Source organism: Melopsittacus undulatus, chromosome 4, assembly GCF_012275295.1.
Source record: "Melopsittacus undulatus isolate bMelUnd1 chromosome 4, bMelUnd1.mat.Z, whole genome shotgun sequence".
Lineage (NCBI taxonomy): Eukaryota > Metazoa > Chordata > Aves > Psittaciformes > Psittaculidae > Melopsittacus > Melopsittacus undulatus.
In genome coordinates, this window is record NC_047530.1 from 8,679,873 (window position 1) to 8,705,473 (window position 25,601).

Sequence of the window (25,601 nt, forward strand, 5' to 3'; positions counted from 1 at the left end):
TCACTTCCTGTATTTGTCTTTGTTCCTTTTGAGATGTTGAATAAAGTGTCTCACCTGGCAACTGAGCACAGATGCATGATTAAAAGTCTGGTCTGAGTTAATATTTGCCATGTCAAAACAATAAAGATAGCACCACTTCTGCCTCAGTTCAAGATTATTGGGTGTGATTCCAGACACCTTTTTCATCTGCTAGAGTTGATAATGCTGCAAAGATTTTGCACAGCACTTTAAAGAGGTAAAGTTCAACACAAACATCATTTGGCTTGTAAATATATTCTCCAGGAAAACACAAAAACATCTTCGACCACCCTGCTCCAAAACACAGCACCCTTCAGAGAACAACACTTTCCCTTCCACATTTCAGCATTTTCCAGGTAAACTTTACCTAGGACACTAAGCTCTTTACTAGCACTTCTTCACAGAGCTTAAACACACACAATGGCAGGCCACAAGCAGTCTGACCTCTCTGCTACCCCTTTTCACAAGATCCTGCTCCCTTATCTGCTTCCCACTTCTCCTGAATGTTCCTTTGACCTGGGATGTCAGGCTGATTTCTCCTTAATAACTAGGCTTGAATTTAAATGCCAGGACAAGAGATACATTCCTCCCACATGTCAAAAAGCCTTTAATATATTAATATAAAATATTCCCAACTTCCCACCTGTATGCTGGTATCCACATACCTGTATCTCCACAGTGCCCAAGCATCCTCAATTAGGAGAGGACCTCAGAACCAAGAAATAAGTAAAACAATCACAACAAAACCAAAATTGAACGCAATTCAACTCATTCACATCAGAAAAAATAAGAAGGAGCCACTCAGGAGGCACAAAGGAAACTCCTATCATACTACAAACAGTCAAAGGCTTGGCACGGTGGCAGGGTGAAGGGCGGCTGAGACAAGAATACCTGAATATCTCATGTGGAAAAGTATACTAAAGTCACTCAGTAAATATGACAGATGGCCAAATCCTACAAAGCAGGTAGATGTGTGGCACCAATTATAAAGAAAATTTATAACATTAGGTTATTATTCCTCTTATTTCAGCTTAAGTAAATAAGCGCTAAGGACATAAAGATTACATCCTCCCACATATCAAGTTTAATCACCAAGATGAAATCACTGTTTGAAATGCATCTAAAAAATCAGTTTTGAGACACACTTTCTCAAAGACAGATTTCTCAATGAAGAGGTGACTATCTACTGCTGTGCAACACCAGTTCGAAATGGGACTTGAAAAGTCCCACTGTCAGGTACCCTGATTTGATAAAACAAACAATGCAATATAGCATTACACTGACTTTTTACTTACTTTTTATTATAATAAGGAAAAATATATCAAGACAAATGTCCATAAGAAAAATCTTGACAAGCACGTTAGCAAAACTATTATTTATTGGAAGAGAAACATATAAAAAAAGATCGAGAATCATGCCTATTCGTAAGCCTTTATATAATTTCAGAAAAGACAAATTTCCTGTCTCCAGTTTTCAAATACAGAATCAATACATTCAGCTCAATGTAAAACCCACAAAAGTAAACAGTGTTTGCTTGCTTCCCTTTTATATATTGGGTATTTTTCAACTGCATAATTCAGTATTTTTCTCTGAGCTTTCTGCCAAGTGAGGTGAATTCCATCCCACAGCACAGCAGCATTTTACATTATTTTACTCATGCACATGGTGTGCTTACCTTGAATATCAATGTTTCTGAAATATATACACACAGAGACTCCTTGAACAAAGGTCTGGCTGAATTGCATGCCCAGTATAACAAAAAAATATCTAATTCAGACTCTTCAAAACAGCCTTTGTTCCTCTTAGAAAGAGAAAGATGAGACAGCAAGTTTCATCAAATGTGATGATCAAACTGTAGGAAGAAGCAACACAATCCCATGATGTGTCTTTAATTGTTAAATATATAATAGGGAACTATTAATTCCTCAAAACAGTTACTGAAGTAAGGTACTCTATACTGAACTGAGAGTCTAAAAACCATTGTAATCCTTGAGAAAAATATAAAGGAAATACCATGGAGCTCTTTGAAAGCATGAAGAGCAAGAATGGAAAGCAGTGGGTGCAGTCTTGAATCCTGTGCAGTCTTGAATCCTGTGCAGTCTTGAAAGTACATGGGCATCAGCCAGTAGCAGGTTGGAAGCAAAAGGACACATTTCATCTCCCAGTACATAGACAAAATCTGTGGAGTTCCCTGCCAGATGATGTAAATTGTAAACATTCATGGAGTAAGGTTGAAAGAGCGAGACAAAGATACAGAAGAAATCAGTGTTCCCTCAAACACTGCCACATCTTTGACAGAAAGAGGTGCTCCACTCAGTAGTTTGGAAGTTCATTATCCATATGCTTGAACCGTGTGAATAGACCTCTCCAGTCGTCTGACATAAGACTCTGTAAGATGAGGTACTGGACTAGGCAATTCCCTGCTCTTTACAACATAACAAAGCAACGTCCACATTGTATTGCTTCTATGAAAACTGGAAGGGATGTACATCTGTTATCTGGAATGAATTTTCAGCATTGCATGTGCCACTCCATTCACAAGAGGACAGATTCCAGCTATTAGTTTTCCATATTCTGTCTTGAACCACACAGCTTTCATACACTGCAGCCCATCTGTATCCTCAGCTATGGAAGCTGCTCGCGTATTTGATGTACTGATGACTTACTTCAACTTTCTCCTTTGTAGAGCCAGGTTTAGGGCTTTGAAGAGAGTGTCCTTGCTGTTCAGCACATTGTAGCGATTCACTTCCACTAACCTGTTGAAATGATGTGGCTCAAAGGTGAAATTTAGTGTACGGTAAGGAGAATCTTTTGACTCAATAACGAAGTCACCAAAGGATTTCTCTTCTTCTGACTCACGCTCAACTCCTGCAGCAAGAAAATAAATAAACAAACAAAGAAACCACACACACACACAAAAAAAAAACCCCAGAAAAAAACAAAAAATCCACAAAACCAAACAAATAAACAAACCCCCCAAAAGACAGCAGAGGTAGACTCATTTTACTTGGATTCTGCAAGTAGAATAGCACAGATAACTCTGGCGAACCTTAACTTTTTTCCCCAAAGCTCCTCCTCAGAGGTTCCTGTTCCTTCAGGATGCAAAACGTTTGGAAGCTGAAGGTAAAGTATTATGATACTTTCTGCCTCAACCAGACTACAAAATACAGGACTAAAATATATTTTCATTGTGATACATTGTTTAGTGCATTCATAAATATTATGCTCAAAACAGGAAATACAAAACTCAATTCTTCCTGGAAGTGCCTTTCTACACTAAAATAAAAGACGCTAAACACTGCAAACTTATGAGTGACCTGTGGAGGATAGTATATGCCCCTCAAAATATGATAACTCCTGTTTTTAGCATCCTGCCACTTAAATTTAAATACCAGTCTTGAAAGATGAACATGAAAGTAAATTGCTAAAAACACTTCTGCTTGTTGCTATTATAGGAACAGTAGTCTTGAGCCATAATCAAGCCCAGCACTGGGTGATTCTGCCTTAACGTAATCATTTAGTAATTACGGGCTTATACTAACAAGAAAGAAAGGAGAGACACTGAGCCCTCTGAATTCTCCCCATCAGTACACCCAAAGGACTGTAAAAAACTCTTTAATATAGCTCCCTTACCTGGAGCTTTGTATTTCTGGAAGGTGTAATTGACCAGGGGGAAATGGAGCACAATTGGAGCCTTTGGATTATCATAATCCACAAACATGTAACACTCTTTTGGCTGCTTTTCATCTTCCTCACTCCATTTGATTTTTGGAAAAGGAATTTCCCGCTCCTCGCAGTATTTTTGAGTCAATTCTAAAACCTGTTCTCAAAGAAATAAAATGATTTTGATACAATACCAGCAATCTTCAAAGGAAGAGAGACTTTTCATTTAGAAAAATAAATAAATAACATGATGAACAGAACCAAGAACTGCTACCAAACATCAGCAGTTTTCAAACAAAACTTTTTCCATTTTGTTATTCTGAATATATTCACCTTGACTTTTCTGCACTGAAACACTTGTACGTACGGGAAATTGTTTGCATGAAGAAAATCAGCGATAGCCACTTTTCCATTAGAAACATACCTCTAAGTAACAAGGATTATATGAGCTAAACAAATACTCTCTATTTTAGGTAACAATTTATTTAGGCTTCTGAAAAGCTTTGAATCTTACTACAGTTGTTGCTTTCCATCTCCTGATGACATTCACAGTCAAAAGCATAGATTTATTTTAATACATTCTTTTATTACTATTTGTATTCAGCATCAGTTCATTTGCTGCCACTGTGAATATAATTCTGCCCTTTCATTTTCATGTAACAATGCTCAGCTACATCTCTCACCTCAAATGGAGCTTCCCAGGAATAATTGAATGATAAGATAACATCCACATCCCTCTCAGGCTGAAGTACCAAAGGAAAGGGAGAGTTGATAGAAAAGCCACCATCTACTAAATACAAGCTCTCTTCCATTGGGGTCAGCTGGTTTGGAAATGCATCCAGATGAGTGCCTGGAAGACACTCCAAGTAACACAAGTAACTATAATGATTCATTACACACCTCTAGGTACAAGCAACAGACAAACCTTATGCTGGGGCTGTAAGAAGATAAAAAGACATTCTTACATGCATCTTCATTTGAGTCCAACCTGTAAAGTATGATGATGAGCTTGCCTTATATAAGAGAACATACATAGTGGATCAAATTCTTTGCTACAGTGTAGGAAGAGGTAAATTCCCTGACTTCAGTGGAACAAAGCTCACTTCTGTTCTGTAACATCAACTGTTCCAGAATAATAACACACTATTTTATATCCCAGATACATGCAGACTCTTTTACCTCTCCAAGCCACAAATTTCTTGACGTTAACATAATCTTTATGAAGATACAATCCCTGCATGAAGTTGAAGGTTTCTCCACATGTGAGCCGGGACTTGAAGAAATCCTCTAAGATTTGTAACAAGGGGCCCCCAGGTATAACCAAGCGAGTCTTCAGTCGTGTTGGATCACGGAAATGGAATCTTCGGCAGTCATCTGCAGAAGCCACAGAAGGATGCAGAACACATATAAAATACTTGCCCAGCTCCAACATTTCAATCAGACTTTTCTCTACAATATTTTACCAGGTATCCTAAGGCTGAATTTGTCCTCTAATAAGAGTATTGCAATGAAATTTAAATAAGCTGCATATCCTATAGATGGATAATTTACCTTCCCTGTTTAAATGGAATAGGATTACTCTTAACTCATTGCTCATACTAATTTCAAACCCCCACAAAGAAACCCTTGCTACCAAGCGACAACCACTTCTATCTCATAGGACAACAGCCATACACCCACAGTAGCTTTTATAGTAGCAACAACAAAAAGCTGGGGGGGTGGAAATTAGGACTGCAAAAGCAGAGAAGAAAAAACCTCTCCCCATATGACCTACTATAAGGCTATAACATGCACCTGAGTAACTCTTAGCTTTTAATAAACTTCCTTTTCACTGCTAGGGAAGCACTGTACAAATGGAGAACAATGCATAAACATACAACCATCTTAACCAAGATTACAAAAATCAGGCCAAGGAGGGCACTGAAAACCTATTTTCCACCTTCTGCATAGCAGCCCAGCCTCTAGTCTTCCTCTTCTCATAGCTGTGCTTAAGACAGCTTCCAGAACTAGCCCAAACTTACGGTCAAAGTCAGATATAAAATTTAAAAAAGGAAGAAGAGAAAGTGTACTGTAACTACTCTCTTTGCTATATGTGAAAAGGATGCACAGATTTGCCCAAAACCATCCTTTACACTAATCTTGAAAATTACACAGAGCATGTTTTTGCGTCGTATTATTTGTGTGAGCATTCTAAAACTAGGAACCTTTTGAAAAAAACTACTATTTTAATGTATGTTCTTACCTACAACTTTGATAACATCTTTGAAAGAATCTAGAAAGCCCAGTCCTATACCAATCACCTTCAGGCAGATATCATCTAGGCTTGCAGCAAAGGCACTGCCCCACATTCCTGCAGGAGAAATGTAGAAGAATTTAATATTCAAAATGCTTTTCACAGTGTAACCAAAAGGCCTGTAATTTGCCTGCCATTTGTATGGGAGAGACTTCTCATTTGACCCCCACTATTCTAAGATGTGATGTTTGAGTTTAAGCCTCTGAGTTCATCATGTGGCAAATTCTGATGTAATAGTATAATACAAACATTTCTCCAAGAGAAAAGCTCTTCTACCAGCAAGGTAAAGGTGGCGAGAAAATCAGAAGACCTAAAGCAGAAGTTTTTGACAAGCAGCTCATCATGGAATAATCTTGCAGAATCAGCACATCAGACTGCAAAACTATGAACCTATACCTAAACCTTTGGAGAAAGATAGGACATGTCTCCCTTCTTCAGATCCTTTAGGAAGGGATGAAAATGCATGGGTTTAAGTTGATGAGTCCCAAAAGCAGAGTAGCTCCTTTCCATCTCCCCATTTTATTCGTTATTGTAAGATCATACCTTGTAGAAAGCAAATCCTAGGTTCTGGACGCTTCTGGATGAGCCGTCCCATGAAGAACTCACTGTCAAAGTCCTCTGTTCGGACAAAAGCTCCATATTTGCGAAACCCAACTTCATAGGGAGTGAATTCACACCATTCTAAGAACAAGCCAACCAGGTATTTACTCATCTCAGAGTAAACATAGGTAAAATTACCCATTTGATTTCTGTTCAGAGAAGACAGACTGAAAGGAGTTTCCCTCCACTTTTCACCTTCACTATGGATTTCCCTGAAACTCCTCTCAGTGAAGCTCTATCTTACACAGGATTAATAAACACTCTTGTACAGGCTATCAATGACTAAATACAACTTCCTTTCTTTCTGGCTTCAGGGAGTGGAAGGATGTTGCATCTTGCTCCATCTTGACTTTGTTATAGCAGAAATAACCTATTTTACTTCCAAACCATTCTGATTGTTCTCTATTCCATCACAAACAGAAGCTACTTCACTTTCCTTAGCCTTTCTTCAAACTACTTGCCATCTCTCAAAAACTACTACAATATTGCCTTGAAAATTCAATTGACCCACTGTGTCAAACTTCATTGTCTGCTTATCAAAGTGCCCCTTCATGCTTGAAAGCTTTCCACAAATGCCTATAAATCAAATTCATTGTCATAAACAGACTCCTCCAGAACAAAACAAAAATGTCCCACAGATGAACACAAGTGTTTGTGTTCCTGTCTCAGTATATCTATTGTTACTTGTTGCATCATATTTAAAGCTTCAAGTGACCTGGAATAGAACTCACCATCATTTTTTACCATAATTGTATAACCAGTAAGAATGCAGGCCGCTAAAACCCAATTTTAATGATGCGTGGTACACAAACTGATTATCTGAGGCTACAAAAGAAACTAGGTCACCTAATTACTTCAATTCACTGATTCAGACGCAGACTTGTGTATTTTCAGAATCTCTACTCTCAGATCCTGAAAATGTCAGACACTGTCTAGGCAAACATGAGATTCAACTCTGCTGGAGTGGCCAGAATCTCATTTCTCTGTTCAAGCCATGATGCATTTGTGATCAGGATGGTAACACTCTGTCAAGCAGAATCCTGTTGCCTCTTGCACTACCAACTCTGCTTGAGGCACATTTCCTGTTGCCAGCTACTCACTAGCCAAGGAACTGGACAGGTGGAAGGAATTTATGGATATTAGCCAACAGAAATAAATTTACCATGTTCATACCTGCAAAGTCACCACTACTAATAGTGGGTCTCACATTGACAGCTGCATAGATAGGATAGGGGTTCTGGGCCCATTTCACGGCTTCTTGCTGATCAGAGAGCTTTGATGGATCTTCCTGGTCACAAGCAAGGATGAAGAAGCAGACTTTAGTCAGATAAATTCTGTACCCATACTTTGATTAATTTGAAGCTGTTGCTTACACGGCTTCACTAAGGGCAAACTGTGCCTGACAAATTTAGTGGCCTTCTACGATTGGGCCACCTGGAAAACAAACATCAATATACATCCAAACCTGAACTCTTTTACCTTCTGTTGTAGGAAATATTCCACAATAAGGCCCCACAAATCTGTAAAGGAAACTTTTCTTCCACTGATCTCCATAGCTTTCAGCTCCTGGAAATAGTATTTCAGTCGTTCTGGGGAAAATGCCCCTGCTTTGCTGCTGGACACTGTAGCCTGGGCTTTCCTGATTGCATCTTGAAGATCTTTCTGCGACCATTCAGGGTCTTGATACAGTGTCGATAAACACCTGAAAATGCTTATATTAATGTCATCAGTAATAATGACCCTAATGTAAAGAACAGTTTTAGCTAGTTATAATTAGCACTGCAGCGATTGAGCTAAAAACTGAAGAAGTCTAGCTAAAAGGTAAAACGTCATTAAAAGAAGATGAGACTATAATAATGGATCTTTGAACTCTAGAAGCTGCTGAAAACCCTGACATCTTCAGGACAACTTCATCCTTTATAGGATGTTCCAAGCATCATATGCTAGTACACATGAACCAGTTCATAAATGTGAGTTAACTCCAGGCCCTAACAAGCCTGAGAGACTGGCTGACAGCAACAGTGGTACTACATACAGCAACAGAACACAGGTCTAATTAAAGGAGAAACTAGTTTGGACTGTTGGCTATCCATACAAACAGATGCCCACATTTGTTTGAAAGTGTGTCTGAATCAAAAGGGACAGGCCAAATCGCATAGTGAAAGAATGGTAAGTACACAGGAGTTAATTTAACACAGAAAGCTCTGGAAGGGGGGATTAAACTGTCAGGTTGCACAACTCCTCAGTGAAATAATTTCATGAAAACAATGTGTGTTTACTACAAGGGATGATTTAATTTCAAAACCCAGGAACTGAGTGTCTTGGGTTAGGCAGTAGCAGTCATTTTTCTCCTTCTTAGTAGCTGGTGCAGTGCTGTGGTTTTGATTTTCAGCCTGGGAACAGCGCTGATAACACCGATGTTTTTAGTTGTTGTTCAGTAATGTTTAGTCTGATCAAGGACTTTCTGAGTCTCATGCTCTGCCAGGGAGGAGGGGAAGCCGGGAAGAATCAGAGCCAGGACACCTGACCCAAACTACTCAAAGAGGTATTCCACACCACAGCATGTCATGCCCAGAATGTAAACTGAGAGTTACCTGGAAAGGCTAGTTCACTGCTTGGTCAGGCTGGGTATCGATGGGTGGTGTTGTATTCTCTTCCCTTGTTTTTTCCTCTATCATTATTATTATTGGTGGTAGCAGTAGTGGTTTGTGTTATACCTCAGTTACTGCTCTTATCTCAACCTGTGGGAGTTACACTCTTTTGATTCTCCTCCCAGTCCCTCCAGGAGCCTGGGGGGGAGGGGGGGGGGGAGGTAAGAAAGTGGGGGGAGTAAGAAAGTGGGGGGAGTGAGCGAGAGGTCTGCATGGCTGACTTACAGCCTGGGCTTAAACCACAACACTGAGCTACTGAAAAATTCTAGCCATGTCTAACTCTACAGCACATTGCGCCAATCTACCAAAGGCAAGCCAGTGCTATTTGTTTATTCAGCCACATACAACATTTTGGAAGGTAGTGACACAGTGGTTCATGTGGACATGTTTCAAGTGATTTGCACCACCTGAGCTCTCTTCTTGGCAAGAGCAGGGAAATGGGGAGAATTTTTGAAGTCAGGGCTCTGAGGGAACACAAAGCAGTTTTATTCAGGCAATACATTTTAATACTCAACTTCCAGGCTTACAAAAGCAGCAGATTCGTAAATTCAGTCAGTAGCTGTACGGGATAGGACTGATAATGAATCTCTTAGACTCTTTAGGATCCCTGTTAGAACTTACAGGTGACAGCTAATGAAATATTTGACTGCATTCTCTGTTTATGGATGGCACTAATGCAATTCTGGCCTTATTTTATAACAGTGCTACCATATTCACATATAAGCTACTGGAATCAACACTTACCAAGTAGAGCCAGAAATCCCACACAGATATATTGAAGCATCCAAAAGGCCCAGCTGCTGAAGCCCAGCAAGACTGCCATAGAACGATGTCAGTGCTCTCATGCCACCTCCAGACCCCACCACTGCTACAACTGGAACCTACAGACAGTAATCACAATGACAGACTTTTGAATTGCCAGCAAATAACAGAAATAATCCCATTTAAGTCTCACACTTACAAAAATAAGAGATAAAAATACCTATTCCTGTTTACATTTCAAGTCATTTCAGAGCTCCTTTCTCTACATTGTAATTGAAATAAAAATATAAACCATATCAGTGTCATCTCAGGGACGGTCACTTGCTGAAATTGTTATGCATATCTATTATTACACATTTACTCATATGCCATACAATATATATACATAAGAACAAAAAAGGCAATCAGCCTTACAAAAGCATCCAAAAAAAATCACAGAGCAAGGTACCAGGCTAACCAGATGTAAGTGTCCTCAAATAAACAACTAATACCTCATCTTTTGAAGGGGATTCTTTTAAGTGAAGAGTCTTCCTCAGTGCTTCAGAAACGACTTTCTTCCTTTTTTCCAAAAATTCTCTCTCCTCTTTACAGAGGTCAAAACCCAGGCGTATATCAAGATCCCAACTGCTGAAATAGAAATAAAGATAAAAAAAACAAAGTTTTGGAGCATTCGTAATTACCAAGGAAAAACAATTTCCATGAACACACAATCTAGGTGCTGATCTGAATCACTGGATCCAAGTCTTCATGCAAATTTTAGTGTATGACCAGATGTTTTGCAACAACAGATTTTAGAATTAAAAATGAAACTACTCCCTGTTGTATTTCTCCCTTAATGTCGAAACACAAATTTTGTGTCAAAAAGTGTTCTAATTAAGCTTTAAGGAACTTCACAAAGGAAGAAAAGATTCTTAGTGGGTAAGAAGATTGTATGAAGTGCAACTGAGATCACTGTACTGACATGAATATTGAAATGAGGCAAAGAGCAATTAAAGTTTCTGAACTTCAGAGGCAGAAGGGACAACTGAATGCCAATAAGCATGCTATGAGTATGTAAGAGGAAGCAAGATCTTCAGATAATTACTAAGTACCAAATGACCCTGGGAACTTACTAGCCAACTGCTCGGTTTTGTGCTTTATTCTTTCTTTATCACTTCCTTTATTTCATAGTTAAACTCTTCACACACTCAGATGCCCTTTCCTACAGCACTGCACATACTCTCAAAACGATCTGTACCTAATAAAGCTACTCAATATTTATACCATCAGCTGTTCTACATAGGAACACAAAATTTGTTCAGATTTCAGCAAGGCTGACACCAATCCAGGTGACATCTGCCCAGTGAAGAGCCACAGCCTTCAGAACAAAAAAATAACTATTTTTCCTGAATCTATCCCAGGAGAACAACGCAGGCAACAGGACTCCCCAGAATAGTGGGAGAATTACTTGGCGCCTTCACTATAATAACAAAGCCATTTCTTTGTTTTTAGAGGTCTTTGAGGTTCCCACTCACCTCTCTTCAGCTTTAAAACTCATATTCAAACTTTGTCCCTGTGAAAAGAGAGAACAAATCTTATAATTGACAGTAACTACATAGGTAGAATTACTAACTAGAAGTTATGACATCAGAAGCGTCACTTGATACTAACCAAAACAGCAGTTTCACCCACAAAACTACATCTATAGAACACTTCCTGCTGCACCTATTTCAGACATAGTCAATAATCTTCAAGAAAGTAAAAGAGTAGGGTTAAAACAATTATTTCTTCTGCAAGCTTCTTGGGGTTTTCCTCTTCTGATATTTTTCTTTCACACCCTAACTGACTTTTTGCTTTAGAAAGTGCTGAACTCTCCTCATCATTTGTTCTGCAAGACCCAATCATGAAAACATTTTTGAAAAGAATCACACTGAGTAATCTCAGTGTTTCATTCTAGATATCCAAGGAAACAGCACTCTTAATAATCATGTGAACCTTAACTTTCCAAATACCTGCAGGCAAAGGGGGGAAAAGTTATCCCAAGCATGTTAAAACAGTTTTGAAATGTTGACATTACCTCTCCCAGAGAAACGATTCTATCAACTTTTTGTCCAATAGGAAGGGAATGAACTGGTACAGTCCCCAGTCCCAGAACTGTAGTATGCTTTTCAATATCATTCATACCATCCTATTAAAAAACAAAATGTTATTTGAGCTTTCCAGATAGAAATTGAAGATCTGTATTTCATATGTTAAAACAACAAATAATCTTCAAAATCATTATAACTAAACCTTTCCCAAAAGTCTAAGGGTTTTCAAGATCATCCTGCTCCCTTCTTGACAGATCTTTACTGGGATTATTTCTGTCACTCAAATAGCTTCTTTTTGTTGGTGGTGGTCTGGTTTCTTTAATATAGTTGTCTACCACAAGCAAAAAATCTCACGGGCCATACTGGAAGTAGTCATCACAATGAATATTCAGTTGCTCGTATGAGATACACACACTGCATGAGTACATGTAAGAACTGAAGTGACAGACAAAAGCTAAAGAAATCTTTGCAAGTGACAAGTCCTCTACAAGTTCCTACTAGAAAAGACCTACTATAGAGTACCTCAACAGTGAAAGTAAAGATGTGTTATGTAGCAAGCATGTGTAGATTCAGGTTTTTTTAAATCCCAAATTTGAACAGATTTTAAAGTGTTGGGGAAGGTATGCTTCTAAAAAGAGTTCACTTCTTTACCCAACATCAAACATCCAATGCAAAGTCTGACATTTTTATTAATTTTTAAATAAAAAAAAAGTAGTATGTAAAAAGCAGTGATAGTGGAAAAAAAATATCTCTGCCCTTACATTCCTAATGCATAGCCAGAAAAACAATACATTCCTTCAGCCTAGAAAATTCTGATCTGAGCAGTTACAACATCATTGAGTTGAGTTGGAACAAAAAGGCATATCTGGAAGTGATTAGTAACCTTTAGAACAGATGGTCCATAGCACTACATGTAGTATTCCACAGGAAAATTAGTTCTAATGGACACTTTTGACATCCACAGGTACCTATACAATACACCGTCATTCCTGAACATCTGAAGAAGCCCCTGGCTTTCTTATGATCCATTTAAGGCTGTCCAATTTATGGTTAACAGCATCTTCATGGAACAAAAGGCACTGGTTTCAGGCTGGATTTATTCAGAAGTGGCCTGTGAACTCTGTAACAGTCAGCACAGATGCCTACCTGTAGCACAGATATGGTTTGCTCCAGCTCTACTTGCAGTTCCGGACAAATTTCTTTATCCACATGAAAGACAAATGAGGTCCCATAATCCTCACTGTCTGGTCCCAGAGGAACACGCAAATGCTTCTGATACGCCCCTGGAACAGACACCTTGACCTCACAGCTCCCTGTGCATTAGAATAACAAGTTTAGACTCCAAGAGACATTTAAGTAAATGTTGAGAATCAGATACATGTTAAGTGCAGTTGAAACTATAAAAACACCAGAAAAAACTCTCCTGCTTGGTACCCACTGGAAGTGACCCAGCATCATTTAGTACCAAAAATAAAGGCAAAATTAACTTAAGAAATAAGTTTTGTAGTTAGTAAATAAAAATGTAGTGCATAAACAAAGAATCAAATCTCCACTCTTGCCAAGGAATAAATATGCTGAAAAGCAGTTGTGACAAACCCTGCAGGTAGCCTTACCTTGCTGCTCTTCATCTTTGTTGACAGTGCCTTGCAGAGACAAGCAAGGGTGAGCCTATGAAAAGAAGAAAATAACTCCAATTATGACATTTTGGTTCAATTCTTTGTTGAAGCTTAATCCACCTACTATACTAGGTGTTGGCATACAGCTGCCAAAAACACATTGAGGGTTATTTTGATCTTTCAAATAAAGAACAAGTTTCCTTTTACTATTTGCTCTTGTTCCAAAACCAAACCCACCATTCCCATTCCAGTAACTGTGGTGTCTTGCAACCAGCTCTTCAAAGCTACAAGGTCTCAACACCTGGGGTTTTTCTGTTGGTTTACCATTTTTAATGCATGTTTGAATATCTCTTCAGAACCTGCCAGAGAGGCAGAAGCTGGAGAGAAAAGGAACAATTTGGAAGCAGGAGTAGAAATTTCAACAATTCTTGTCCTCTCAGTACTGAAAACTTTCTGAAGTAGTCAATCCCAACATATATGTAATTGACCTCCATGTACTCACCACAAGGACTCCGTTGGTCAGTACCTTTGTAGGGGCATCTGAGCTGTGAAAGGAAGAGATTTAATGTGCATTGGGATTGTTTAAAATTTGTTCCATCCTACTTCACAAACTAAATGCCAGGATAAGCATGGGGAAGAAAGGCCCTCAGCATGTGAGACCAGTAACAAGAATATTTCCCTACACAGAACAATGGGGGGAAAATACTGAAGAAAATTTGTCTGCAACTATAAGTGTGTGCTATAAAGTCTTCACACCTCAATTATTTGAATAACTTAGACAAAAGCTGAGCCTAGATAGACTATCAGAAAGATAAAGCATTAATCTGTTTACACTGCAAAGTTAACTGTGAAAGTTTTCCACTCTTCAGTAACCCATCCACAAAATCTTATTTTCCTTTGCAGTGCTGTCATTCCCATGACGTCCAGCAAAATTTTATTTCTTTGTTGATACCCCAAAAATTTGGGCAACTGGATCTTTAAGGATATTTGTGATCAGCCATTGGTGAATCAACTTGAAGACCACAGAGAACTGTGAAGAATTAGCCTTTTTATAGACAAGAGTGTCCCTGCAGAGAAAGAGCAACTAAAACCAGAAATCTGCAGAGCACAAGTTCATTTAGCTCTTCAGGTAAGACTCACCATTTCTCCAAGTAAAATTCTACATCCAGCTCTTCATTAGCCTTTGAAAATAAAAGTTGAATACAGGTGACCCTTGATTTTGAATATGAGTTTTTCCTATAGATTAAGCTTTCTTCCCATAATAAACTATAGTAACTATTTATATTGCTTTGACAAAAGTTCCAGTTAAATTTTGGAAGGTTAAAATGTATGCCTTTTGCTGTTGTTCTTTAAAGACTCCACTCCTCCCAAACATACCCTATGTGGCCAGACAACATCTATGTTTGAGAACACAAGTGCACACAGTGAGAGCTGGGTCTCAGATCCATTGCTCTGCTAATGAGAAAAAAAGTCTCTGGCTTCTACTGCAGCACCAACCCTTCAAACAGCTTCTACGTGAGGCTTTGTGCTGCCTCCCATTTCTTACTTCAGCAGATTGCTCTTAGCTCATTGCTGGTTTTGTCTTGTACAGACACTGATCCACCCATCTTTTCCCCTACCATAGCTTGCAGTAAATTCTTGATACCACACCTGATGCTGCTCTTACAATAATGAAGTAAAATAATTAAGTAAATATAATAAGGAATAAAATAATGAAGCCAACTTGGGTGATTACTGAAGTTTCCAGTCCCATAATTACTGATCAAGACAGCTTAAGCATTCAGCAATCAAGATAGAGTTACTGGGAGCAGGTGAGTTACTAAACCTCTTTCTATGAACATGAATCCTGTGACAATGATCAACACGTTCCTGCTAACTGCATACCAGTTAATCTGCTTCTGACTACACCAACAGCACTGAAGCCCAGTTTCTCAAGAAAACACGTCACCAGCTCACCTTTACTCCAGACCTATTGTGGCAATGTGTTTGAGGGAGTTACAAAAGATGATCAGACCAGTGATATGGATTTAGCTTTGTAAGCCAAGCTGTCTTGTTGCAAGTGCATAAACAAGTGCACAAGCACTGACAGTAGCTCACGCACCAATGTAACATACATGAAGCAGAAGTTGAAGGTAACTGAACATAACTCAGGGAAAATAAGCTTTTCTTAGGCACTGTACTTGTTAAATATAGAGGTAACATTTGCAATACCAAACTTCTTCATTGCAAATTGATAATCAACTATGTAAGACAGTATGCAATCCACACAATTACTGCTGACTGAAGATGCCTTTCATTTTAAGCCCAGTTTATGCCCCTATAGTCTTCTGAAAAATCAGTTCCCTTTAAAGGTGTTTTAATATCTTCTGAAAGACGGCAGTTTCATTTAGCTAGGTATCCCAAGGACTGTGGAACACACACACAAATCACCAGGGATTTTAGAAACATCTCAGGCAACAGTAAAACCATTCAAACCATAAATGTATCAGCAGTCATCACCTCCTGATGCTTTTTCCCCTTCTGGCTTCTACAACACAGATAAATCAATCAGTGTGTAATGCAGGATTTCTGTAATGATGAGATGCAGCTATTCACAGCTGACCTGGGAAGAAGCCAGAAACTAACCTCAGGGTTCAACTTGAAAGTGCGCAGCAGGGGTTGACCCAACTTCATGCCCGCTACATCGAAGACAATAGATGTAAGCTCATCGCTGACAAGGACATCCTTATCATAAAGTGTCAATTCCAGAATGTTCTAAAACCAAAGAAAACCAAACAGCCTCAGATGAAAAGAGGGCAACACTTCCACAACCCTGAGCAGCTGCATACAATAGACATTTTCTGCATTAGAAGCATGGAATTATAAAATAGTTAGGGTTGGAAAGGACCTTAAGATCATCTAGTTCCAACCCCCTGCCATGGGCAAGGACACCTCACACTAGCCCATGTCACCCAAGACTCCATCCAACCTGGCCTTGAACACTGCCAGGGATGGAGCATTCAGAACTCCCTTGGGCAGCCCATTCCAGTGCCTCACCACTGTCACAGTAAAAAATTTCTTCCTTATATCTAACCTAAATTTCCCCCATTCAAGTTTAAACTCCATTCCCCCTTGTCCTGTCACTACAAGCATTAATCGACACCTTTCCCCTTTTCCACTCCTGAAGATCATTTGCTATTTCCAGCAGGGTTTACAGCATAGGTAAGGAAAAAGCTCCTAGTTGACAGTGTTCAGCTAAAAGATTTTCCAAGGTTCCCAACTAGAAAGAGGTCCCAGCTGAATGCACATGGCAGTTCCCTCCACCATCTTCAGGCACAGATTTCAGCATGATTCAGTCCAGGATGTTATAAGGACCCATCACTTCCTACTCAGCACTGTCTCAGAGCAGGTAAGCCCAGCAGAAACCCATTGAAGCAGACACAGTGAGTACGTTCAGCACCAAAGAAAGGCCTTGTAGCAACTAGGTTTCAAGGAAACAAGACTGAACTTAGAACTGTGCTGGCATAGCCTCACAGCAGTAACTAGACTGAGATCTCATGAGCCCATAAGAGAAGAAAAAGCTCACACACCCTAGAGCTTAGTTTGCAATTTTCTTACCATTTAAGACAATCACCATTCCACCTTTGTCACCAACCATTACAGGAAGGTACTCCAGTGAGGAGGATAATTTCTCATTAATAAATACCATATTCCAAAGCACAGGATGTTATTCAAAGCAAAAATGCCAGACTAAAACTAATATTTTAAAGTACAGTTTCTCAGTGTCTACTTTGAGAATGAATGCTGATGATCTGAAGACTTTGTTCAATATTCTATGAGGTCCTGCTCAAACAGCAGACAGATGTACTGTCTGTAATAGCTTGAATTTTGCTTTTCTGAATCAGAGGAATTGAAGGCAGAACTTGACTGGATGAACTAGGTGGCAGTGATTTTAGTTCCCATTTAGTTCCCATTATCCTCACCCAGCCACTTGGCTGTGTAGGGTGAGTAGAGCTACAAGAAGGGAACGGCTAGTCTGTGAAAGTAACTTGCTTTATCAAGGAATTTCCTTAAACTACCAGGTAGTGCCATAACTTCCCTTTTCCTGAGTTGCATCACAAGGACATTTATGGAAAATTCTAGCTACAATTTACATGAGAGTGGAGTTACTAAACTGCTGTGGTTATCACTGGCCACACATAGTGCAGCTCTTTGTACCACTGAAAATGATTGACACCTTACAAGCAACACTGGGCTTTAGGTCAATAAAGGTCCCTTGGTTTTGAAATACCAAAAGTAAGCCAGTGCACAAGCGCAGATAGACCAACCAGCTCCACAAAGTGCACTTCTTACCTTGACAGCTGCATGGATTCGATACTGGAAAGTTTCATTCCATTCTGGGTTATCAGAGTTGTCAACAACCTGAGTTCGGAAGACTGTAGGAGATGCAGTGGGCAGCTTTAGTTCCACATAGCAGTCTGCCTTGGACACTAGAGCAGAGAGTGTGGAGACAGACATCAGAACAACTGCAGTCAAACATACTCTTTCCTATAAGCTCCTCATTTTCTAGATCTCATTGCATTGTAGAAATGTACAAATTCAAGGCTGGACTTGTAAAGCAAAAATCTTTAATGACATACACGTCTTTAAAAAGCAGCAAACTGAATACTGAGTACCTATGTATCTTTTTGGTTCATCAAAACCATAAAGCCCTTCATAAAAGAAGTCACTATTCAAGAAGAGGAAGATCAACTTTTCAAAACAAGATTACTGCCGATATCAGGACCATTGCCTCTTGTTCTGTCACCAGGCACCACTGAAAAGTCTGGCTTCATCTTCTTAACACCCTCGTTTCAGATACTTGATCAATAAGATTCCCTGAGCCTTCTGTTCTGCAGCCTTTCCTCATGAGAGATGCTCTAGCCTGTTTACAGCTTTACTGGCCCTTCACAAGACTCGCTTCAGTCCCTCTCACTAGTGGAAAGCCCTGAACTACTCGAGTAAACACCCTACTCCAGATGCAGCCTCACCACTGCTGCACGAGTACTGAGTAGAGGGGATCGCTCTGCTTGTCTTGTTGGCAATGCTGCTCCTAATGGGCACATTGCTAGCTTATAGTAAGTTTGCTGTCCAACAAGACCCCCAGGTCCTTTTCTGCAAAACTGAGGTACACTTTGCTCCATCATCCAGATCATTAATGAAGACATTGAACAATAGGGGACCCAGAATTGACCCTCAGATGATGCTGCTAGTTACTGGCTTCCAGCTGATCATCACTCTCAGAACTCTGTCATTTGGACAGTTTTCAATCCAGCTTCCTATCTGCTCCTCCCATCCATACTTCATCAGCTTCTCTATGAGAATCTTACAGGAGACAGTGTCAAAAAGCTTTACAAAAGTCCAAGTACACAATATCCACCAGTGCTATACCCTCCTCCATTCTGGCCAAGAGCTGAGCTTTCTGTTTCCATTTCCTGAAAACAACAAATCATCTCAGAGTCTGCCCTTCTTCCAGTTAAGGCTCCTTAACAATGCAAGTATGGGAACCATTTGTTACTTCAGCTGAAAAGAAAGGCCATAAAAAGAGCTTGTCTTTACAGTGTGATTCTAGCCCTCAACCTTTCAAGGGGGTTTTCCATTCTTTGAAGAGTCATTTGGTATTCTTGTAGTTTAGTGTTGGAATCCAGATATAAAGTTTAGGCAGGCAGACTACCTTACTATATTAAATCTGAAAAAATTAAATCTCAAATAAGTTTTAAAGATCCAAATGCCCTTGCTTACTCAACACAGGTGAGTAAGAGAAAAGGAATATATACCATGCTACCAAAACCAGGAACACATAAAAAGCAGTTTCTCTTTGAATCAGTCAGCCACATACCTCCTGAAAAGCTTCAATGACATAGAATAGCAAGCATATGAAAGAAAGCACTAATCCAACTGAGAAAATAAGCATTTGGAAGCTAGGACTGAAGACTGCTACTTCCAGGTGCAAGAAGACTGTCCAGTGGGAGCAAGGGTGAAATTTGCCATGACTAGAAGGTTGAATCCAAAGGAACATAGAACAGGCTATAGTAGGACATGTAAAGGAGAGGGAAGGAAAACATCAGCAGGACTTACCTGATACTGTTCTGCAAAGTAGCAGAGTTAATCTATAGCTTGGCCTCAGACCAACTATTAGTATGTACATATATATATATATATATATATAATGATTTACAAGAGAAGCCTTTATTCAGACGTAAAAGAAGTACACTATATGTACATAAGAAGTTCCTGTAACAATGCTACCTGTGTCACAGGTATACACTGAACAAACCACCTGTTTTCATAATATCTGTACTAAATACTTACACAGATCTGTACCCTTGATGTTTCTGGCTCTGAGAACTTTTACCGTTAGGTTGTAGTAAGGGTGTTTCTCCCACTGAAAAAAAAAAAAGAGCAAGCTCAGCATGTAACCCAACTGCAATACCTGCTCTATAACTGCACTAGTATCAGTCCAGAGAAATGGATCACATCAGCCAACCAAACTTAAGCTATTCATGAGTCAATCTGGGAACATAGGCAGCACTTTTGGTGTCCCGGAGGAAGACTAAAGGAGTCCAGAAGGAAATTCAATTCTCTTTCAGCATGAGTGATGTCTTAGGGTAACTCCTCACAGACTTTAGAAAATAAGTCCCTTATTTAGGGTTTCCTCTAATTATAGATTAATTTGGCTTCACTAATTCATTCCTGCTGAAGGATAAACAGATACTGAAGCTGCTCGAATAATTTTAATCATGTCTTGGCTAGTTTAAGACTACTTGCCAAGGGCACGTGCATGCTTGAGTAATAGCAGACATGGCAAGAATATTAACAGCATGGTCTAAAGACATAGAAAGCACATGCTTTTTACAATGACAAAAAACCTACTTTCTTGTAAGAACACATACTTCCTGGCAGTTTGAGCTGAAGACAAACCTTAAATTTCTTTTCATTCTGGGCTATTGCTGGTATCAGCACTCTAAATGCGCACACCACTTTACCCAGCATAGATCAAAATGCAATCCTTGCTCTTGAAAGCTTCTGGGAAGCTATTTTTGGAAAGTATTATTAGTATCTGGATGCCCAGATGTGAAAAGGAAAGAAAAATAGTCTGAGAGAATCCTAGAATATCATGAAGGACAAGCTGGGGGAGGGCAGCGGAAGCCAAGAGAAAACAGCCCAAAGGGATTTAGTGCTGAGACTTCACCGAAGTAATTGTCTAAACATTATGACCTGAATGGGATTCTGCCTCGTTTCCATCAGCTATGACACAATCCTGGCCAGCTAAAAATTTCTTGTATTCTTAACTCCCATTTCAAAATACTTTTTGTAAGTGGTTGCTACTTCACTTTCATTATTTTCTAAATGGCTTGCTTGAGACCAGAGTTTGATTTCAGATATACTCAGTATTCACCTACACCTGAATTCAACAGGATTTTCACTTACAACAACATGCGGCAGAGTGCCAAACATTACATAAAAACACAGGCCCTACATATCACTACCTAGGATCTCAACAAAGCAGATGAACCCTGGACTGTCAACTCTTTTCAGTATTCTTTATCTGATGAATGGAAGTGTACTGTTTGTTAAGCAGTCACATACATACTTGTGGTATTTTCCCTATCACTTAAGTGTACTTGCCAGCTTTTGCAAAACAGGGTTTGAACACCACAATAAAAGCATGACATACATAGTACACTGAACATCTGTGTACTGAGTACCACCCACCCTAACCAACAAGCAAAGGGTAAAAATTACATGCATTGCAAAAGATACCTCACACATAGGTGCCAAATTAAATTTGTGCAAATAAACTCCAATTATACTACTATTACTCTTAAAGGGCAACATCAACATGTTAAATATACATTTCCCCCCCACTTGCTTCTAGGAATAAAATATTGCACCATTAGCTCTATCCTTCAGACTCAATTTTTTCCTTCTTTTTTAATCATTCCTAATCATCAGTATGTTGTTAAATTACTGATACTAGTTTCTCAGGCAAAGCCTGACCTCCTTTCTACCTCACTGAGTTGGGCAATGGACTACAGACAGAAATTCAAGATTGCCTACATTAATCTCAGCAGCTTCCTAAAGGTGCTGCAACTCTTCAGATTGTTGAGAAATGAGCCCCATCACACCCCCACTCTTGTCAAAGCAATCGTCACTCATGTAGCCTGACTGTCGCCTGGAACTCAGACTCTATTGGCAGAAGAAACACAGAACACCCTAAAGACAGCATATCCTTCTTTTACAACATGGCATCTGTCAACATATAGTCACATGTTCAAAAGAAAGCCTTTTCCAAAGGTCTCTAACAGCCTTTGATTTGCAGTCAGTCATTACACAGCTGAGGATAAATTATGATGGGGTGTGGAAAATGTATGAGCATATAACACAACAGACGTTTCACTCTGCTCCCAAGTCTGTGCAGTCAGTCATGCCAGAACCTTCTTATGTGCCTCTCCTATTTTCTTTTAGCCAAGGTACAGTAAGGTCGTAACATGTTCCAAGGTGAACCTTGTAGATTAATGAAGCAGGAAAGTATCAGATATGCTCTGTATGAACCCATCAAGGAAAAGGCAGGCAAATCTGTCTGGGAAATGAACAATAATAATAGATCTGCCTATGCCAGGGCACATGACAACATGCCAATTCATGCCACAGTGCAAACAACCAATTCCTCCTTTGCAGCTTCATGATTTTTCAGAATTGCCCCTTTTCCAGAGCTCAGGAGAGAGCATTTGAGGCAAAAAAAATCCAAATCTTAAGGTCTTTAAATGAGGGTACAAGACTGAATGTTCACATACTCAAGCCTAACTGTATCTTTCATCTAAACTGAAGGAGTTAATGCAGCAGCAAGCAACTGCACAATAGGCCAGTAATCTCTGTCCTCAGATAGCTCAGAATACCTCCCTTAGAGAGTGGGATGCAAGTGCTGGGATCCACTCCATGTCTCTCAGTAGATGCAGAGGACTCACCGTAAGCATGACAGTTTCATTACAGAAACGTTGTCAACTGCAAATAAAAATGTAACTTCTAAGCCATGTTTTCCTTCATGTTCATAGCTATCAAGCAAACCACGTAGCTCAAGGAAATGTCCAGTTTACCAAGGGAGCACTTCTCAGCTTGTTCCTGCTCCCAAGTAAACACTGCTACCCATAATTCCCTTCCTTGTGGCTAAAGTCTCACAAGTTTGCTTTTAAACCCAAAAGCAAACTCTTGGTTTTCTTGGGCACCATTTGCACTTCCTCTTCTTCCCCAGAAGTGTGCACCCATAGACATGAGAGGAGATCACAGACCCAGCCCTAAGAACCATGACAGTTTGGAGGGCTAGGTTTTGAAGCACTGTGCAGATCACCTGACTGGTAACAGCTCAGTATCACAACAGCAGTGGCAAACACTGAGCTTGCTCTCAGTTTATTGTTGTTTGTCTTTAGTGTGTGAAACTAAGACTGAACTTCAGAAATTGAAGAGATCCAATTACACTGAATTCACCTACAAAGACAAGAGGGTGATCTGCTGCCCCATGCCTCACTCAATACAAAAATCTCTCCCTACCAGCCAACACAACTATGCTAAGCCATATTGAGTTTTTATTTATTTCCATAATGAGCACCTGAGAGGAAATATCAGATTCAGTGGTTTACGGGTTAATGGAAATCACATCAGACTGACACGAGTCTCTTGCAGCCCAATTTCCCAACTACTAAACAACATTTAAAAGAAAGTCAGTAGGACGATCTTTATCACACAGTAAGAAGAATTGTAGAGAGGACATTTAACTGTGACATTTAATGGTCACCCCAATTTTAACTTGTAGGTTTTGGGGGGGTGGGAGAGAACAGGTAATCAGATAACAGATCTGATCTCCTAGGCAGAGATTCCTTCACAAATACTTGGTGTAATTCAAATCCAAGATTATTTGCCACACCATCTTACACAATGGAATGATTACCAGTTAAAGGGCAAACACAGCGAAACCCCTTTATCTAATGTGGTTGGTCAGCATTATGAACAGGGGTGACATCATTATTAATCTTTGTCTATTTTTGATCATTAAGCTCTGTGGGATAAGCTAGAAAGCAGAAAGGGGAATGATAATCAAGGATATCTTGCAAGAAAACACAAACACTATTTTGTCTCTGCCAATAAAAAGCACAGTATTTTGGACTCTCCACACACCACTCCCTCTGAAAAATAGTTGGCATCAGCTTAAATCTGTTCCCCAAAAAGCCAAGGAAACAGAGACCTGCTCTGCCTCACACATTCTGAATTTAATAAAAAATGAGATCACCATTAGCATTATTCTCACCCAAAATTCTCCCCTAAACTTTCTGATCAAGTCCTGCAGAAATGGAGGATCAGTTTTCCACACGTGCAGTAGCAGAAGTCACTGCCGGACACACTGGCTGAGGAATGCTGTCTTACCCGCCTGTGGTAAAACCCAGTCTCTTTCCTCTCCTTCCTTTGGAAAAGCACAGCTGCCAGAAAAGGCAGGACTCTGGGTGGAATCGTGCCCCGCAGCACCTCATGGAACATGGGAAATGTGTCCCGTCGTCACCACAGAAAACCTGAGACAGGGAATCGCAGAGAATGAAGTCCCCCGACAGGCAGCTGCGAAGGGCTGCTCCCAACAGGCTCGGTCTGAAGTCTTGGGCAGGACTAGGCTGTGCTCCAGCTGCGGGAAGCAGAGGTGTGGCCTGCACTTGCCAAACAACCCACTTCAAAACCTTGCTGCCCAGTTTTCCAAATACAGGTAAAAGATAAGGGCAGGAAACCAGCACCCAACTGGGAAGCCCTTGGTAGGAGGAAGCACTGCTCCATGATCAAGCCACAACCTCAAAACACCCAGTCCAGATTTCGTTGGAGACTTCCAGCAGCCTCATCTTAGACTTTGGCCATTTTAAACCCTTTCAGAGTTTCAGCATACCCTAAAAAGAGTATTTTTAAACAGACATTCCCATCTTATAAGCCTGAAACAAAGCCAAACTCCTCATTGACTGCAGCTATTTATAGAAGTTTCAGAAAGGCCTGAGGGGGACAAAACAATTTGGGCTGTATTCAGATGCCTCGGAGAATACTGATTCACCACCGTGTTCAACTTCTCACTATGTGAGCAGCCTGCACAAGTCCCCCCCTTTATTCACATTTCCATGTAGCACAGTCTTGATTCTTCCAACAAAGGTTCTTGAAAAACTGTATGACAGAGAGGGAAGATTCTTTATGAGTCTTCCTGGGCCTTGAAAATAAGTAGTAAAGGAATTTGTTTTATTGGAAGTGATCAGTTTATTAACAGCTGCTCACAGCTGGCTTGTCTGAAGCTTTTAATTAAACAGCTTAAACTGAGGGAGCAGACTAAAAAACAAACTCAGGTTTTTCAACAATTAGAAAGTGGCAGAAAATGTACGAAAGCCAGTGATGCAGCACGTCACCAGCCCCACGCAAACACGAGAATGTGACACATTCTCAGCAAGGTCCCATTCATTAATCATTTCCTGTCATTAGTGTCAGTCACTAGATCAGGATTTAAGAAAATTAGTAAAAGCATAGGCACCGGCATTTGCAACACAAACAAGTCAGTACTAGTTAGTCAATTCACAGACTTAAGAGCCAATGCGCAGGCAAGAAGCACACATTGCAAAACAGCCAGCAACTGCTGTAAAGCTCTTATGTAGTAGTAAGCAGTATGGTAGACAATGGACTGAAAAGGCAAGTTCTTTGCACTTCTACACACCACAGCATCAGAAGTGAAGGACTGTCATATTAGGTTTTATTTATCCTTGAAAAATTCCAGAAACAAAAGCTGGATTTATTTAATCTAATATATAGCTTGATACATAGCACAGGAAAATTGAGACAGCTTCACACAATAAGCTAACATGGAGAAATCACACTTATTCTGAACAGTTTATAAAATGCA

General features: G+C 39.8%; 1 protein-coding gene across 3 annotated transcripts; it reads right to left on the reverse strand.

Annotated features, from left to right (window-relative positions):
* Window positions 1-1,378: 1,378 nt before the first annotated feature.
* PLA2G4F (phospholipase A2 group IVF) lies at window positions 1,379-24,348 on the reverse strand. Of its 3 annotated transcripts, none has more exons than XM_031044520.2 (20): window positions 24,110-24,346; window positions 20,003-20,075; window positions 18,005-18,141; window positions 16,298-16,426; window positions 14,813-14,853; window positions 14,175-14,217; window positions 13,670-13,724; window positions 13,203-13,369; window positions 12,044-12,154; window positions 11,502-11,539; window positions 10,479-10,611; window positions 9,970-10,106; window positions 8,054-8,276; window positions 7,748-7,862; window positions 6,518-6,655; window positions 5,924-6,031; window positions 4,861-5,055; window positions 4,365-4,531; window positions 3,652-3,838; window positions 1,379-2,886 (listed from the first exon to the last, which is right to left on the reverse strand). In XM_031044520.2, the coding sequence occupies exons 1-20, from the start codon at window positions 24,218-24,220 to the stop codon at window positions 2,681-2,683; spliced, it is 2,514 nt and encodes an 837-aa protein (XP_030900380.2). In that variant the 5' UTR covers window positions 24,221-24,346; the 3' UTR covers window positions 1,379-2,680. The 3 variants fall into 3 exon arrangements, 2 of the variants coding, with proteins under 2 accessions (XP_030900380.2, XP_005144007.3); XM_005143950.4 differs by having other exon boundaries at window positions 10,479-10,614; XR_004079930.2 differs by lacking the exon at window positions 1,379-2,886 and having other exon boundaries at window positions 3,704-3,838; window positions 4,365-4,541; window positions 10,479-10,614; window positions 24,110-24,348.
* Between the last annotated feature and the right edge of the window lie 1,253 nt (window positions 24,349-25,601).

Coding starts and splice junctions, on each gene's coding strand:
- PLA2G4F (XM_005143950.4), bottom strand. CDS start 24,220: ATGTTCCATGAGGTGCTGCGGGGCACGATTCCACCCAGAGTCCTGCCT. Junction 18,142..20,002: donor CATCAAGGGTACAGATCTGT/GTAAGTATTTAG, acceptor TCTCTGCTCTAG/TGTCCAAGGCAGACTGCTAT. Junction 10,107..10,478: donor AATCCCCTTCAAAAGATGAG/GTATTAGTTGTT, acceptor TACTGTCTGTAG/GTTCCAGTTGTAGCAGTGGT.